The 14,676-nt window shown below is 41.3% G+C and overlaps 1 protein-coding gene across 4 annotated transcripts in view; it reads right to left on the bottom strand.

The window, feature by feature from the left end:
- The window catches only part of PPP4R4 (protein phosphatase 4 regulatory subunit 4), a 119,302-nt gene that overhangs the window by 4,641 nt on the left and 99,985 nt on the right, over window positions 1-14,676 (bottom strand). For all 4 annotated transcript variants that reach the window (XM_073349556.1, XM_073349559.1, XM_073349557.1 and 1 more), the window contains 7 exons: window positions 11,735-11,776; window positions 11,558-11,632; window positions 7,377-7,446; window positions 6,875-6,955; window positions 6,410-6,503; window positions 4,652-4,722; window positions 1,291-1,441 (listed from right to left, as the gene is read on the bottom strand). In XM_073349556.1, the coding sequence (XP_073205657.1) occupies window positions 1,291-1,441; window positions 4,652-4,722; window positions 6,410-6,503; window positions 6,875-6,955; window positions 7,377-7,446; window positions 11,558-11,632; window positions 11,735-11,776 (584 nt within the window). The remainder of the gene's footprint in view (window positions 1-1,290; window positions 1,442-4,651; window positions 4,723-6,409; window positions 6,504-6,874; window positions 6,956-7,376; window positions 7,447-11,557; window positions 11,633-11,734; window positions 11,777-14,676) is intronic.

Here is a 14,676-nt window from a genome sequence, read left to right as displayed (position 1 = left end):
TTGGGCTAGAGCATGCCAAATGTGAATGGAATCTTTGGGACATTTAGTTGCTAAAAATCTAAAAAAAGTCTCCATAGCGCCTGTGGAAACTGTAATTTTTCAAAGGCTTGTAACTTGGCCAAATTTGAGCAGATTATCACAGGCAAGGAAAAAGGCACATCTCTGACACAAAGACCATGCCCCTTGTCCAATGTCAAGCCCCTTCTCCAACGCATAGGAGCACTAGAGTTTCAAAGAAAAAAGTGGCCAGAATTTTTTAACATGGACAAAACAATATATCTTCCTCTAATCTCTTTCTCTTAAAGAGCTGAACTATTTTAGCTGAAATTAAAATCAGCCTGAGGCACACAGCTACCATGGAAAATTTCAAGCCAAACAGTTAGTCTAGCAAAGTTGTGAGAAACTGAAATCAGGGTTTTATAATGCTAAGTGTCAGAAAACCTTAATAATAGGTGTTTCTACTGGCTCCACCTATAATAAACAAAAAACTTCATTGTGAAGCTGATAGGGTGCGTTGCTATACACACAGAGCATATTTAAGAAGCTTAACTTAACAGCTAGTAATTGTAGATGTTTGGTGTAGCAGTTGGTTGTGTTGGAAGAGGAGGCAGAATAAATGTCAGATTTTGGTGTGTGCTAATTGTGGTAATGATAATGTGCGTTCTTGTGGATGGAGGAGTAGAGGATATATACTGTTAGATGGCTTTCCTTTTCTTTAATTTCCATGAATTTGTAGAAATATGTCAAATATAGCAATCCAAAAACTGCTTCACAATGAAGGGTTTTTTTTGTATGCATACACAAAAGTATGAATCATATAATACCACTTCCAATTAAGAAGATCATTATAATTTCAGGTAACAAAATGACTAGATAAGTAATTTTGTATTTGTAAACTAGAATGAAGACCTCTGAACTAGGAACACATATTTACACATAGCCAAAGTATCAGAGTATATGATTCGTTGAAAACCAACCATATGCAAGGGAATACTGATACACTATTCCCAAAAATAGATAGCCACATTGGAAAGACACATTTAAGGAACAGTATGAAAGACTTGTTCAAAGGGGCACAATATAGTCCTAAAAATGCTTTTGAGAACCCAAATTTTCACACAGGCAATATTCCATACCCAAATATTTGTGTACATAAAAATCTGGAAATGGAAAATTGCATGTAACAGATATGGGACACACAAAAACAAACCCTGCAATTTTACAGACTATTCTGAGTTCCATTTGTGAATAGCTCCCTTAAGGTGCTCATAACTATAACCAATCACTTACAAGCTCATCTTTCGTGAATGACTCTCTTTAGTCCCATTGTTCTTTTGGTCAACTGAGTTAGCTGTATTACGGGAGGAAGTCGCTATGGGGGTGCTGGAAGAAAAAACAGCATTTCCACTAATATTGGTGGAACGAGTCCGGAATGAATCATCTGAAAGAAAGTAGTTGACAATTATACAGGGAATTAAGTCTGAATGAAACACAGCGACAACACATCTATCAGTAGGTTGAACAGGTGTTCCGACTGCAATATAGCATAAAATTGTCCTGTCTACAAAAAAAACTTTGCTAATTTAAAGATTTTCACTAAAAAAAAATGGTGTGGCAAAGTACTGAAAAATAGCTGATAATCTATAAACTTTTTGAGAAGGTCTACAGAAAATGAACCAAATTTAATACATGAAATGTCTCTGATATAATATATGTCTAATAGGCAGCTTTTTAAAACTGGGTCTCCCTTTCTACATACAAAATTTGTGAATGCAAATAATTGCAAGCACAATTTATGGCATCTAGATGTCTAACTACTATTTTTAAAAACACCAGTCAGGAATGTCCAAATTCATGTCTAAGAGTCTACTACTTAAAAAAATATATTTTTGCAAAATATGTTACACAGAAAAGCAACTGAAAATGAAAAAAGTATATTAAGAATTGGTCAATGCATAAATATGATCATATTTCTCTATTTACTGAGTGCTCGCTGTCTTTTCTGCTGGTTAATCCATAGGATCCTGTCATAAATATAAAGGGAAGGGTAAACCCCTTTAAAATCCCTCCTGGCCAGAGGAAAATTCCTCTCACCTGTAAAGGGTTAAGAAGCTAAAGGTAACCTCGCTGGCACCTGACCAAAATGACCAATGAGGAGACAAGATACTTTCAAAAGCTGGGAGGAGGGAGAGAAACAAAGGGTCTGTGTGTCTGTCGGTATGCTGCTTTGCCGGGGATAGAACAGGAATGGAGTCTTAGAACTTTTAGTAAGTAATCTAGCTAGGTATGTGTTAGATTATGATTTCTTTAAATGGCTGAGAAAAGAATTGTGCTGAATAGAATGACTATTTCTGTCTGCGTGTCTTTTTTGTAACTTAAGGTTTTGCCTAGAGGGATCCTCTATGTTTTGAATCTAATTACCCTGTAAGGTACTTACCATCCTGATTTTACAGGGGTGATTCCTTTACTCCTATTTACTTCTATTTCTATTAAAAGTCTTCTTGTAAGAAAACTGAATGCTTTTTCATTGTTCTCAGATCCAAGGGTTTGGGTCTGTGGTCACCTATGCAAATTGGTGAGGATTTTTACCAAACCTTTCCCAGGAAGTGGGGTGCAAGGGTTGGGAGGATTTTGGGGGGAAAGACGTGTCCAAACTACGTTTCCCAGTAAACCCAGTTAGAGTTTGGTGGTGGCAGTGGTTATTCCAAGGACAAAGGATAAAATTAATTTGTACCTTGGGGAAGTTTTAACCTAAGCTGGTAAAAGTAAGCTTAGGAGGTTTTCATGCAGGTCCCCACATCTGTACCCTAGAGTTCAGAGTGGGGGAGGAACCTTGACAGATCCCATCTCTAAATGCTTGCAAATTGCTAATCAACAAACGTATATAAAAAAAAGTTTTTAAAAATTCCAAAAGTACATCATTAACAATTTTGGAGAATGAAATCCTCTTGTTTAGACCATGTTCAGGATATAGAGTAGCAGTGCAAGATCACTGTCTTTGTTTAGTCCCACCTTGAAAAAGCAACACATCCTCTCATTGCCTTTGCATGCAAAAACTCCTCAAGTGGAAACAGAACCTGGGAACACCGCAGAAGAGCATATTTGAAAATGGTTAATAAATGAATTGGTGCTTTAAAAAATGATTTTATTAGCATTTTAGACAGGATGGAGTCAAGCACCTCTAGGGGCAGGGAGGAAAAGTCAGAACTTATTACTTCTAATTAAATTTCAAAGGACCTCAGTGAAAATGGGCAACACAGACACCTTCTGAGGAACAAGGTGATCAAATCAAGGAAGAGCAGTTGGGTCAATATGAACCATCTTTATTTAGTATTTTTAAATTGTCCAATTAAAATGACTATCAGAGGGTAATCTGTCATATTTGTGCCTGTTTGACTAGTAAGGGGTATTGGAGCAGTCCTAGCTATATCTGATATAACATTTGTGACAGGAAATTCTACCTAGACAGAATTCCAGTGCTGCCAACTCTGAGGATTTTATCTCAAGTGTCACCATTTCGATTTTTTAAAAAGCACCCAACAGCTGGAATCATGTTATTACTTGAGAATCTCATATTTGAATAAAAAAAGGAAGTTTAGAGCTGATGTTGCTGTAGAGAAAAGCTTGACAACATTAACCTAAAGTCTCCAACACCAGAAAACAAATAAAAAGAACTCTACAGTTATAATTTTTAATTCTTATGATTTTTTTTATGGTCTGACTCATGATTTTTGAATGCTTGGGGTTGGCAATTCTGGAATGCCTTCTGCAAGAGTTCTGCAAACCTATATTCAGAGAGTAAAACGAAGCAGGTTTAGTATATAGATGTCTCAAATGTTATGTGCCATTGACATTTTTAAACAGTCTAATGTTAACTACATTTAGGTGAACCATTTTTTATTTGTATAGCTTTTGTACTGTATAAGCATTTACCATTGGAAATATCTGTAATTGCTATTTTAAAAGATCTTCAGTTTGACCACAATATGACTCAAATTAACTCTTGTCCACTTGTCCGTAGCCAGAGTGAAATTTACGATTAATGTAGTAATGATCTTTAAAGATCATTCCATATCTGGAAACTAAACAAATTAAACTATGCAATCTAAAATAAAAAAGAGATACTTCAAATAATAGAAAACTAATCTTTCCGGGATTAACCTTGTTAACCATCATTTCTTTCTTTCCCTTGTCTACCAACTATGCAGCTCTCCATCACTGGCTTGTCTAATTCTCTAAGAAGTCACTTTGAGCTTTATCTTATGCTTCCCTTTATGCCTGGAACACCCGTCCAGAATTAATTTGTAAAGACCCTATACGATTTTACTTCAAATTCTTCCCAAGTCTCATTTGGGACTACAACAGAACACCAAACTGATAATGGCTAGGGAGGTGGGCAGTAGGGATTATCGAAAATTTTTATTTTTTTTATTTTTTGACTTGCAACCAAACAGTTATCAGATGGCTAGTTTACATAACCAGGTGTTGCTATCAATGTTCCTCTCCTGCTCTTTTCATTTTGTCAAGTACAGTCCTATTTTTTTAAAGCAGAGTCTCTGTCTTTTAGTCGGTGTTGATACAGTAGTACAATGGAGCCCTGAACTTCTCCAGGGCCTCTAGGAGCTACTTTGATACATACAACAACACTTACCACTAAATGGTAGCATAGAACCCTTTCCCACTCCTGGTATAGAAGAAGTATATCCTGTTGCAGAACTTTTACTAGAAAAACAATTAGGTGATAAATTACCTATTACACATTAAACTAAGTAAGTCACAAGCAGTGTTTCTGGGTCTTCAAATGTTTGCCATTTATAAGTCCAGATTTGTATTAAAATGGTATTTTTTCACCCAAATACAAAAAATTCACACATTTCCCAATTATAAGAAACTGCTCATTTAGGCCATTATTTAACAAGGTACGTAGGCATCAGTGGTGCAAGTAGAAATCATTTCTTGCCAGTACACTGCACTCATGGGAGGGACACAAAGGGGGGGGGCACGTGATCCCCCCATGTGATTCCTCCCCACCCCCAGCCCAGGGTCCCCGTGCTCTCCCCCACCCCCATGATACACATCCATGCCATGTTACCTGGAGGAGGTGCTCTTTCCTCCTCCCGCTACGCTGGAGACTTCTTCTGAACAGATCCCAGACAGGAGGACTCAGGAGACGCAGATGCCTGGAAGGGCTGGGGGCGGTACAGCTGTGCTGAAGGAGCTGTCAGCATGGGGCAACCCCACATTCTGCTCCTTTCGCCGCTGTGGTTCCTGGGAAATCAGGGCTCTCTGGAACCGCAGCAGCCAAAGGAGCAGAAGAACGTGGGGCCGTCTGGTGGCCCCACGCTGGCAGCTCCTCCAACACGGCTGCTGTACCACCAGGAGCCCTGCCCCCAGCCCTTCCACGCAGCCACGTCTCTGGAGTCCTCCTGCCTGGGTCTGTACAGCAGCTCCGCCAGAGGACGGAGGGGGGGGGGAGTTGCGGCGGGGTTGGGGATGGTACAGCTGTGCCAGAGGAGCTGCCAGTGCGGGGCTGCCCAGTGGCACCACGTTCTGCCCCTTTCACCGCTGTGGTTCCCGGGATAACTCTGCATCTCAGGGCTCTCCCGAGAACCGCAGCGGTGGCCCCATGCCAGCAGCTCCTCTGGCGCGGCTGCTATACTGCCCCCAGCCCTGTCCTCCGGTGCGGCTGCTGTACAGACCCCAAGCCGGAGGTCTCAGGAGACGCAGCTGTGTAGAAGGGCTGGGGGCAGGCTCCTCCTGTGTTTCCGGTATGCCATACCAGCTATGAATATCTTACTGGTACGGCGTGCCAGAGCGTACTACCGTACTTGCACCACTGTTAGGCATGCACCTAACATTAAGCACATGAGCAGTCCTATTTACTCATGCTTAAAGTTAGGCATGCACTAAAGTATACTGCTGACCTAGTGCCTTAAGCATTTATTACATCTTCACAGAAGTCTGGCATGTTGTCCATGTAGGGGTGTGGCACAATAAAAGGAGTAAGGGTGTCTGCATAAAATGGATAACAACTGCTGCAAAAAGAGTATTCCTTGTGCCATTGTCCTGGATGGAAATAGCCAGATGGAAAATATATCCTGAAGTGTTTTGCAAATGAGAGCACAACATAAGAAAAGTGGTGTTATTTGGCCAAAAGCAGGTATGCTATAGGTACAAACCAGTATTAGGTGATAATGGATAATATACCTCATAGGTTATTCAGAGTTCTGAGATGGGACAGATTATGTCCTGCTTTGCACAACTATAAGATGGTTTGGGGTGTTATACCTTAGAATTCAGGAGTACATTTTGGGGTGTATATTCTCCATATTTTGGAGAATACATATATTTCTATAAGAGGTAACCAGAATTTGACCTTAGGAGTGGAATCTATTCGAAGAAAACATACTTAGAACACTTGTCTATGTTGCCATATTTTGGATGCAGTGCTTGAGTACTGAAAGACTGGCTTCGAACCAACTTAGATTTCTTCCCTTCTTTGCCTGAAACAAATAAGCCGCAAATACATTTAAAGTGAGGAAATTATTGCAATTTGTCTTTTATCAGTAGTAAGAATGTCTGTTTACATTACTTCTTCTCAGTCTAAGCTAATTAAAGGAGCTGGAAGATAATATAGCAATAAATCTCATTTATATGACCCATCATGAACGACCAAACAACAATCAAGAAAATATTTAAGTGTAAAAAGACCACGTGTTCTCTAACTGCAATGCTTTCTTCTGCAATGCTTTCTGCAATGCACAGTGGGTGAAAGCCTGGCCGCAGGGGAGTCAGTGGTACCTTTGTCTATTTTCAAACTTGCACAGGAGAGATACAAGTATCCTAGAAATTTTTTTAAAAATTTGTTTCTTACTTGTTGATGCACTTGAAGAGCTTCCAGAAACAGAAAGAGATATACTTTTTGACAAAGTTGATGACGTTTTACTGTCTCTACCTAAAACAAAGTTTATTGTAAATGCTGTACTCTGATAAATAGCCTTACTTTACATAAAGGTGTAAAATATTATATACAACTTTGGTATGATACTGGGGAAAATAGTAATAATACTAGAATAGTATAATAGTAGCACCCTTGAAATAAGAGACAGACAGACAATCATACTACTACCTTCTTAGTAGAAAATATCATATTGGACATGTATTTTATTAATGAAATTAATACTATGCTATGTAACACACCATAAACATTTTTTATAAATTAACCTTTTTAAAGAAAAAAAATGACAAAACAACAAGAGTTCTTTACTAAGTTAAACACCCACCATCATGTTTCCTAAAACACTACTATATTAATTTCATTTACCAAGAATCACCCCCCTAAAATAAAAACAAGAACCCCCAAAAAAAAAACTTACGCTTCTTTTCAAATATTTTATCACTGATAGACCTTCCCTCATTCTGCTGCTTCTCTTTTTCTAATTGTTCCTATTATGGAAACAATTTCATAAGAATGAGAATTTACACTCCACACAGATTGAAGGCCTCCTGTAAATGAGCATGCTCCCAACCCACCAACCTACAAATTAATTTCTTCTCTCCATTATTTGAATATAGACCCCCTCTATCAATAACACTGTCATGTGTTCACTAATGAATATCGGCTGGAACCCAGTAAATGCTCTGAATGATCTAGTGTGCTTTTACTGTAGTAGAGATCATAACAAAAGAGTAGGGTAACACAATGTAAAGTTGACTCAGGAAATTTGATCTTCAACATTCCCCTCCATGAAAAATGGTAAGGAATTTATGCTTAGTATGTTGTTTTTGACAATGTATTGTTTTCTTTTAAAAACACATTTCTTGAAACAAAACAAAACAAAATAATTCCTCATACATGACTTTGCACAAGCTAAGTGTGACGCTTTAAAGTACACCTGCTTTTGAATTCAGGAAGGTCTCTGAAAAATTTCTTAACAGATAAAAATTACTATTTATTCAGATTCTTACAACTCAAAAGCTTCTTGATTTTTATTACATGATCTCAGAAAGATCTTGTAGGCTGAGATCAAGCAAGAGAAATGTTAGCCAGAAAGAGGAGAAGCTATAACATAGAAATTGGGTGTTTAAAATGGAAATGCTATATCTATTGTGCAATGTGGCCACTATGATTCTAGAATACATATAGAATTTAAAGGTCTGGCTAATAAACAGTATGAAGATACAAAATCAATATAGATGGACAATATTTAAATCCAAACTGATATAACCAATGTATTTTCTCAAGCTTTATGCTTTCTCTAAAATTAGCATCTAAAGTATTTACTGGAGTTAATAAGCCTCTATTGAAAAAAAGGTATTTGAACCACATGTAATAATTTCTCATATTTTAGTAAACCCATTTTTAAATCTGTATTATTAGCTAGTTTTATAACAGATAGGACATATAATTATCGATATATGCATGAAATATCATTTCAGTCAAATTATTTCTAGTAACGTCTTCAGTGTGCTTGGTGCTTTCCAAACAGAGTAAGCATGATCCCTCCCACCTATGTAACATTAGCTTTGCTTTCCTGTACCACACCTCATAATACACACACCAACGGAACGTAGAAAGGTCTATTTTTCTTTTCTTTAGAATTCTAGTTACTATCCCCACAAAAAAACTTCATTAAATCATGGTTAAGATTGTTCAAGTGTAGTTCCAATTAACTAAATAATTGAAATCAAGGAAATCACCAATTTATGCACCGTTAACAACCAGATTAGTTCATACTGTCCAGATGTACTCAGACTCCTCATGCAACCACACACTGAACACATCAAGTTCCTCAAAATCATGCTCAAACACAGAACTTAACTCCAGCCTCAGTGAGACAGACATTTCACCATCACGTCATATTTTTACTACACTAATGTAGAATGTGTTACTTCTAACCAAAGTGCTCAGAGGCGGCAATTAAGCTTGAGCAATTGGATACATGTAATGCTTTTGAGGGGAGTGTGAGGCTCTGCCTTGGGGCCAGCTGGAGGTGCCAGGATATGCCTGGGGTGGGAGTGAGGGACTGCCAAGGTGTGTTTCAGGTAAGGCACTGCAGGACTCTGGTAGGGGACAACCAGGAGGTGTGGGCGTCTCAGTAGGGAGAGGTGCATCAGGGACACGGGTGAGGACATACAACTATGGGGTTGTGGCAGTTGAGGGTATGGGGCTCTGACAGAGGTAGGTGCGGTCAGGAGCATGCAGCATAACCCCACCAGGCAAAGGCCAAGCTAACGTGAGCATTCTTGTGACAGGGTCGGGCCAAATGGCTACAGGAGAGTAATGGAAGGCAGATATATTAGCCCCAGGTTAAGTGGGTCCCTTTTCCCTGGGTAAGGTAACAGGGAAGGTTCCAGAACAATCAGGAACCTTCTGGAGACAATTAAGACAGACAGGCTGATTAGAACACCTGCAGCCAATCAAGAAGCTGCTAGAATCAATTAAGGGAGGCTAATCAGGGCACCGGGGGTTTAAAAAGGAGCTCACTTCAGTTTGTGGTGCATGTGTAAGGAGCTCGGAGCAAGAGGCACTAGGAGCTGAGAGTGAGAATGCATACTGTTGGAGGACTGAGGAGTACAATCATTATCAGACACTAGGAGGAAGGTCCTATGATGAGGATAAAGAAGGTGTTGGGAGGAGGCCATGGTGAAGTAACCCAGGGAGTTGTAGCTGTTGCACAGCTGTTCCAGGAGGCACTAGACAGCTGCATTCCATAGGGCCCTGGGCTGGAACCTGGAGTAGAGGGCAGGCCCAGGTTCCCCCCAAATCCTCCCAACTCCTGGTCAGACACAGGAGGAGTTGACCTGGACTGTGGGTTCACGAAAACAGCCAAACTGAGGGCTGCCATGAAGCTCCAAGGCGAGCATATCTGCCAAGAAGCGCAAGACTCACCAAGGTAGAGGAGAAACTTTGTCACAATTCTATAAAGGGTAAACATAATAGGGGAATTTGGGGAGTCTGAATTAGTCCCAGTCCACAAACACCAGTGCCCAAGCCAGCTCCTACTTCCCTGTTCCAAATGCAAGAAATCTGAGTAGAGGTGGGCACCAGGACTGAACTGAGTATAGAATGTCAAAGCAGGGGTGGGAAGTCAGCTCAGAAATTAGTCAGATAAGCCCCTTAGGCATTCCTGCCTAGGCACTGATCCAATCTCAGCCCTTGACTGAGCTCACAAGACAGCCTGCTACCTAGCAGATCTGGCTGGAGCTTGAGATCAGCAGAGGAAGTTGAGCAGGGCAGAGAGGCTGCCTAAAGTGTTGGTGAGTGGAGCTTGAGCTGGAAATGCTAGTGCCCAGCACAAGAGGCTCAGTGGTGTCTGCAGAGAACAAAGAGGGCCAGGTATGGGGGCTCTGCAGCAGTGTTGGAAGGACAAGGTAGTATTTCTAGGTCAGTATTTAACCTGTGATGGCTCGTTTGAGAGGAGTCCTGCTGCTGTGAACAAGAGGTGTGTTAAAGCAATCCTCCTCCAAAACCTATCGGGCCCTCAGCTCTCACACACCAGACAGGTCAGGGAGCAACTGGCACCTGCCTACATTACAATTAAAAACCCACGGCTTACCCAGGCCAGCTAACTCAGGCTTGCGGGGCTCAGGCTAAGGAGCTGTTGAAATTGCAGTGTAGACTTCCGTGCTTGGGCTGGAGCCAGAGCACTATGACCCTGTGAGATGCAAGGATCCAAGAGCCTGAGCTGCAGCTTGAGCCCAAACATCTACACAGAAGTGACACAGTCCTGTAGCCTGAGCCCCACGGGCCAGCTGTGGGTTTTTATTTGCAGTATAGACATACCCTCATTGCAGTGTAGGCATACGGAGAGCTGATTGGCTGGTGTGTGAGCATCCAGGGATATGGTAGACTACCCGGGGGAGTGCCAGCTGCAGAGTTCTGCCAGGCTTACAGCTCCAGTGAACCACAGTAGATTTAAAAGCTAGAGCAGCGGGGAGGCAATAGCATTTATCTGCCTTCTTTTCCAACACTGAGTGGCTCCTGAATGCCTCCTAGCCCCTTGTGCTCCATGCAACCCACACTGAGCCTCCCCCCTGCTGGGCTGCAGCTGTCACTGGCTCCAACCCCTTCTTTCTTATTAAGAAAGTCTACAGCAGATACACAGCCTCCTTTGGCTTTCTTGGCTCACAAGAAAAGTTATGACATTAGCTTTTTTGCATACTGAAGCTGAGTGTGAATTTTGAAGTATTTAGATTATTACATTACAAAAGTCTGCCAAAACATGAGGGTCTCTTGGAAAATTTCATAAAGGAAAGTTGTTAAAGAGCTTAAAAATTTTTAAGCTACAAGGCTTTCAAGTGTGAAATTTCTCCAAAAATTCAGTCTCCTAACTGACATGGTGTAATATAGATAATAATTAGAGGGAGGTTTATGTTGTTTTTAGAGATTTAACCCTACTTTACAGTGGAAAAGGAAACTATGTCACCCCCAGCACACCTCCATAATACACACTTCACTACACCCATACCCTGGAATCACCTTCCCAACAACATATATAAATATTTAGCTTTAAACTATGAAACTGTGGCAGGCATATTATATTTAAAAACATACCATTTCCAACAGGAGTTGTTCTTCTCTTTCTTTTTCTTGATCCAACAAATCATTTTCATAAAACCTTTTCTGAAACTGATTAAAGTTTAAAATAAAAAAGAGTAATAGAAATAATCATATATCATTCCATACATCTTTAACTCTCACTCGCAAGTGTAAAATTTGGAAGGCACTTACAGCATCCACAGAGATTTCCATTCTGTCCAATTCTAACACCGTCTATAAAAAAAGTAAAATAATATTTTTGCCCTAAGCTGTCCAATAACTCCAAGAACATGCTAAGTTTAAGCTTAAAAGGAAACTTGTCATTGTAGGAAAGCTTAAAATACTGACATTCAATACCTTCATAGAATCGTAGAAGATTAGGGTTGGAAGACACCTCAGGAAGTTATCTAGTCCAACTCCCTGCTCAAAGCAGGACCAATCCCCAGCTCAATCATCCCAGCCACGGCTTTATCATGCCTGGCCTTAAAAACCTCTAAAGATGGAAATTCCACCACTTCCCTTGGTAACCCATTCCAGTGCTTCACCACCCTCCTAGTGAAATAGTTTTTCCTAATATCCAAACTAGACCTCCCCCACTGCAATTTGAAACCATTGCTCCTTGTTCTGTCATCTGCCACCACTGAGAACAGCCAAGCTCCATCCTCTTTGGAGCCCCCCTTCAGGTAGTTGAAGGCTGTTATCAAATCTCCCCTCACTCTTCTCTTCTGCAGACTAAATAAGCCCAGTTCCCTCAGCCTCTCCTCACAAGTCATGTGCTCCAGCACCCTAATAATTTTCATTGCCCTCCGCTGGACTCTCTCCAATTTGTCCACATCTTTCTGTAGTGGGGGGCCCAAAACTGGAAGCAATACTCCAGATGTGGCCTCACCAGTGCCGAATAGAGGGGAATAATCACTTCCCTCGATCTGCTGGCGATGCTCCTACTAATGCACCCCAATATGTTGTTAGCCTTCTTGGCAACAAGGGCTTGCTGTTGATTCATATCCAGCTTCTTGTCCACTGTAACCCCTTGTCCACTGTAACCCCCCAGGTTCTTTTCTGTAGAACTGCCACTTAGCCAGTCTGTCCCCAGCATGTAGCGGTGCATGGGATTCTTCCATCCTAAGTGCAGGAATCTGCACTTGTCTTTGTTGAACCACATTAGTTTTCTTTTGGCCCAATCCTCCAATTTGTCTAGGTCACTCTGAACCCTATCCCTGCCCTCCAGCATATCTACCTCTCCCCCAAGCTTAGTGTCACCCGTGAACTTGCTGAGAGTGCAATCCATCCCATCATCCAGATCACTAATGAAGATGTGGAACAAAGCCGGCCCCAGGACCGACCCGTGGGGCACTCTGCTTGATACTTGCTGCCAACTAGACATGGAGCCGTTGTTCACTATCCATTGAGCCTGATGATCTAGCAAGCTGTCTATCCACCTTACAGTCCATTCGTCCAATCCATACTTTTTTAACTTGCTGGTAAGTATACTGTGGGAGACTGTATCACAAGCTTTGCTAAAGTCAAAGTATATCATGTCCACCACTTTCCCCATATCCACAGAGCCAGTTATCTCATCATAGAAGGCAACCAGGTTGGCCAGGCACGACTTGCCCTTGGTGAATCCATGTTGACTGTTCCTGATCACTTTCCTCTCCTCCAAGTATTTCAAAATGGATTCCTTGAGGACATGCTCCATGATTGTTCCAGGGACTGAGGGTGAGGTTGACCAGTCTGTAGTTTCCCGGATTCTCCTTCTTCCCTTTTTTAAAGATGGGCACTATATTTGCCTTTTTCCAATCGTCCGGGACCTCCCCCCATCGCCACGAGTTTTCAAAGATAATGGCCAATGGCTCTGCAGTCACATCAACCAACTCCCTCAGCACCCTCGGATGCATTAGATCCAGACCCATGGACTTGTGCATGTCCAACTTTTCTAAATAGTCCTTAATCTGTTCTTTCACCACTGAGAGCTGCCCAATGCAGCCGTCTGGGAGCTGACCTTCTCTGTGAAGATGGAGGCAAAAAAGTATTGAGTACTTCAGCTTTTTCCACATCATCTGTCAGTAGGTTGCCTCCCCCATTCAGTAAGGGTCCCACATTTTCCCTGACCTTCTTCTTGTTGCTAACATACCTTAATGGGGTCCCATTTGTAAGGATTTTTTTAAAACTGAAGAAACATTTTTGTATTGTTTAGAAAATAAGAATGACCATACTGGGTCAGACCAATGGTCTGTATCCTGTCTTCTGACAGTGGACGGTGCCAGACACTTCAGAAGGAATGAACAGAACAAGGCAACTACTGAGTAATCCATCCCCTGTCTTTCAGTCCCAGCTTCTGGAAGTTACATGTTTAGGGAAACCCAGAGCATGGATTTGTGTCCCTAACCATCTTGGCTAATAGCCAAGTTGATGGACCCATAGTTGATGTATCCATCCTCCATGAGCTTATATAATAACCCATATGCTGAGAAGTTAATGCTGCAATCAGAAAATACTCATAGAGGTCTGTTTTCTCACCAAATCCCACTCTGATTCACAAAGGAATGGCTAAATTGTGCCATTTATATATGATCTAAAGTTAGCTGCGCTGTGCTAAGTGAGAGCACGAGAGTAATGCAGACACTGTCAATACCTCTTGGGGTTCCCCATTAAACTAGGGTGGGGAGAGGTAATTTGTGATGACCCCCAGCCTTTTCTGGGATGTAGCCTACTTATACTGCTGGCTGACATATATGAGGAGGCAAAGCTCTATTTAATCTATACCCCACCCACTCGCTCTTAGGGGGAAAGAGTTGGCATGCATCCATAAAGACTGCAATCCAGGTAGTCCTAAACTGGCTGCACTGGGAGAAGAGGGCATTTTTACTTCCCACCTCTTTCCTGAGTGGCTGTGTTGGGAATAAGTACAATCTAGCACAAAGAAAATGCATCTTGTTACTAAAGAATAGAAACAATAGCAAAACATTTATACTTCAAGTATTCTTACTCATTTTTACGGATGTGAACCTTTCTTCCCATACCTGTATTCATACTGCTACCCTTGGAGCAGGCTGAGGCAGTCACTAAACAAGAAAGCCTGACTCACAGCGTCAAGCAGTTAACTGTATTTTAAGAAACGAAGAAAATATATC

The sequence above is a fragment of the Lepidochelys kempii genome, chromosome 6, assembly GCF_965140265.1.
Source record: "Lepidochelys kempii isolate rLepKem1 chromosome 6, rLepKem1.hap2, whole genome shotgun sequence".
Classification (NCBI taxonomy): Eukaryota; Metazoa; Chordata; order Testudines; family Cheloniidae; genus Lepidochelys; species Lepidochelys kempii.
This window is presented reverse-complemented; position numbering and strand designations above follow the sequence as displayed.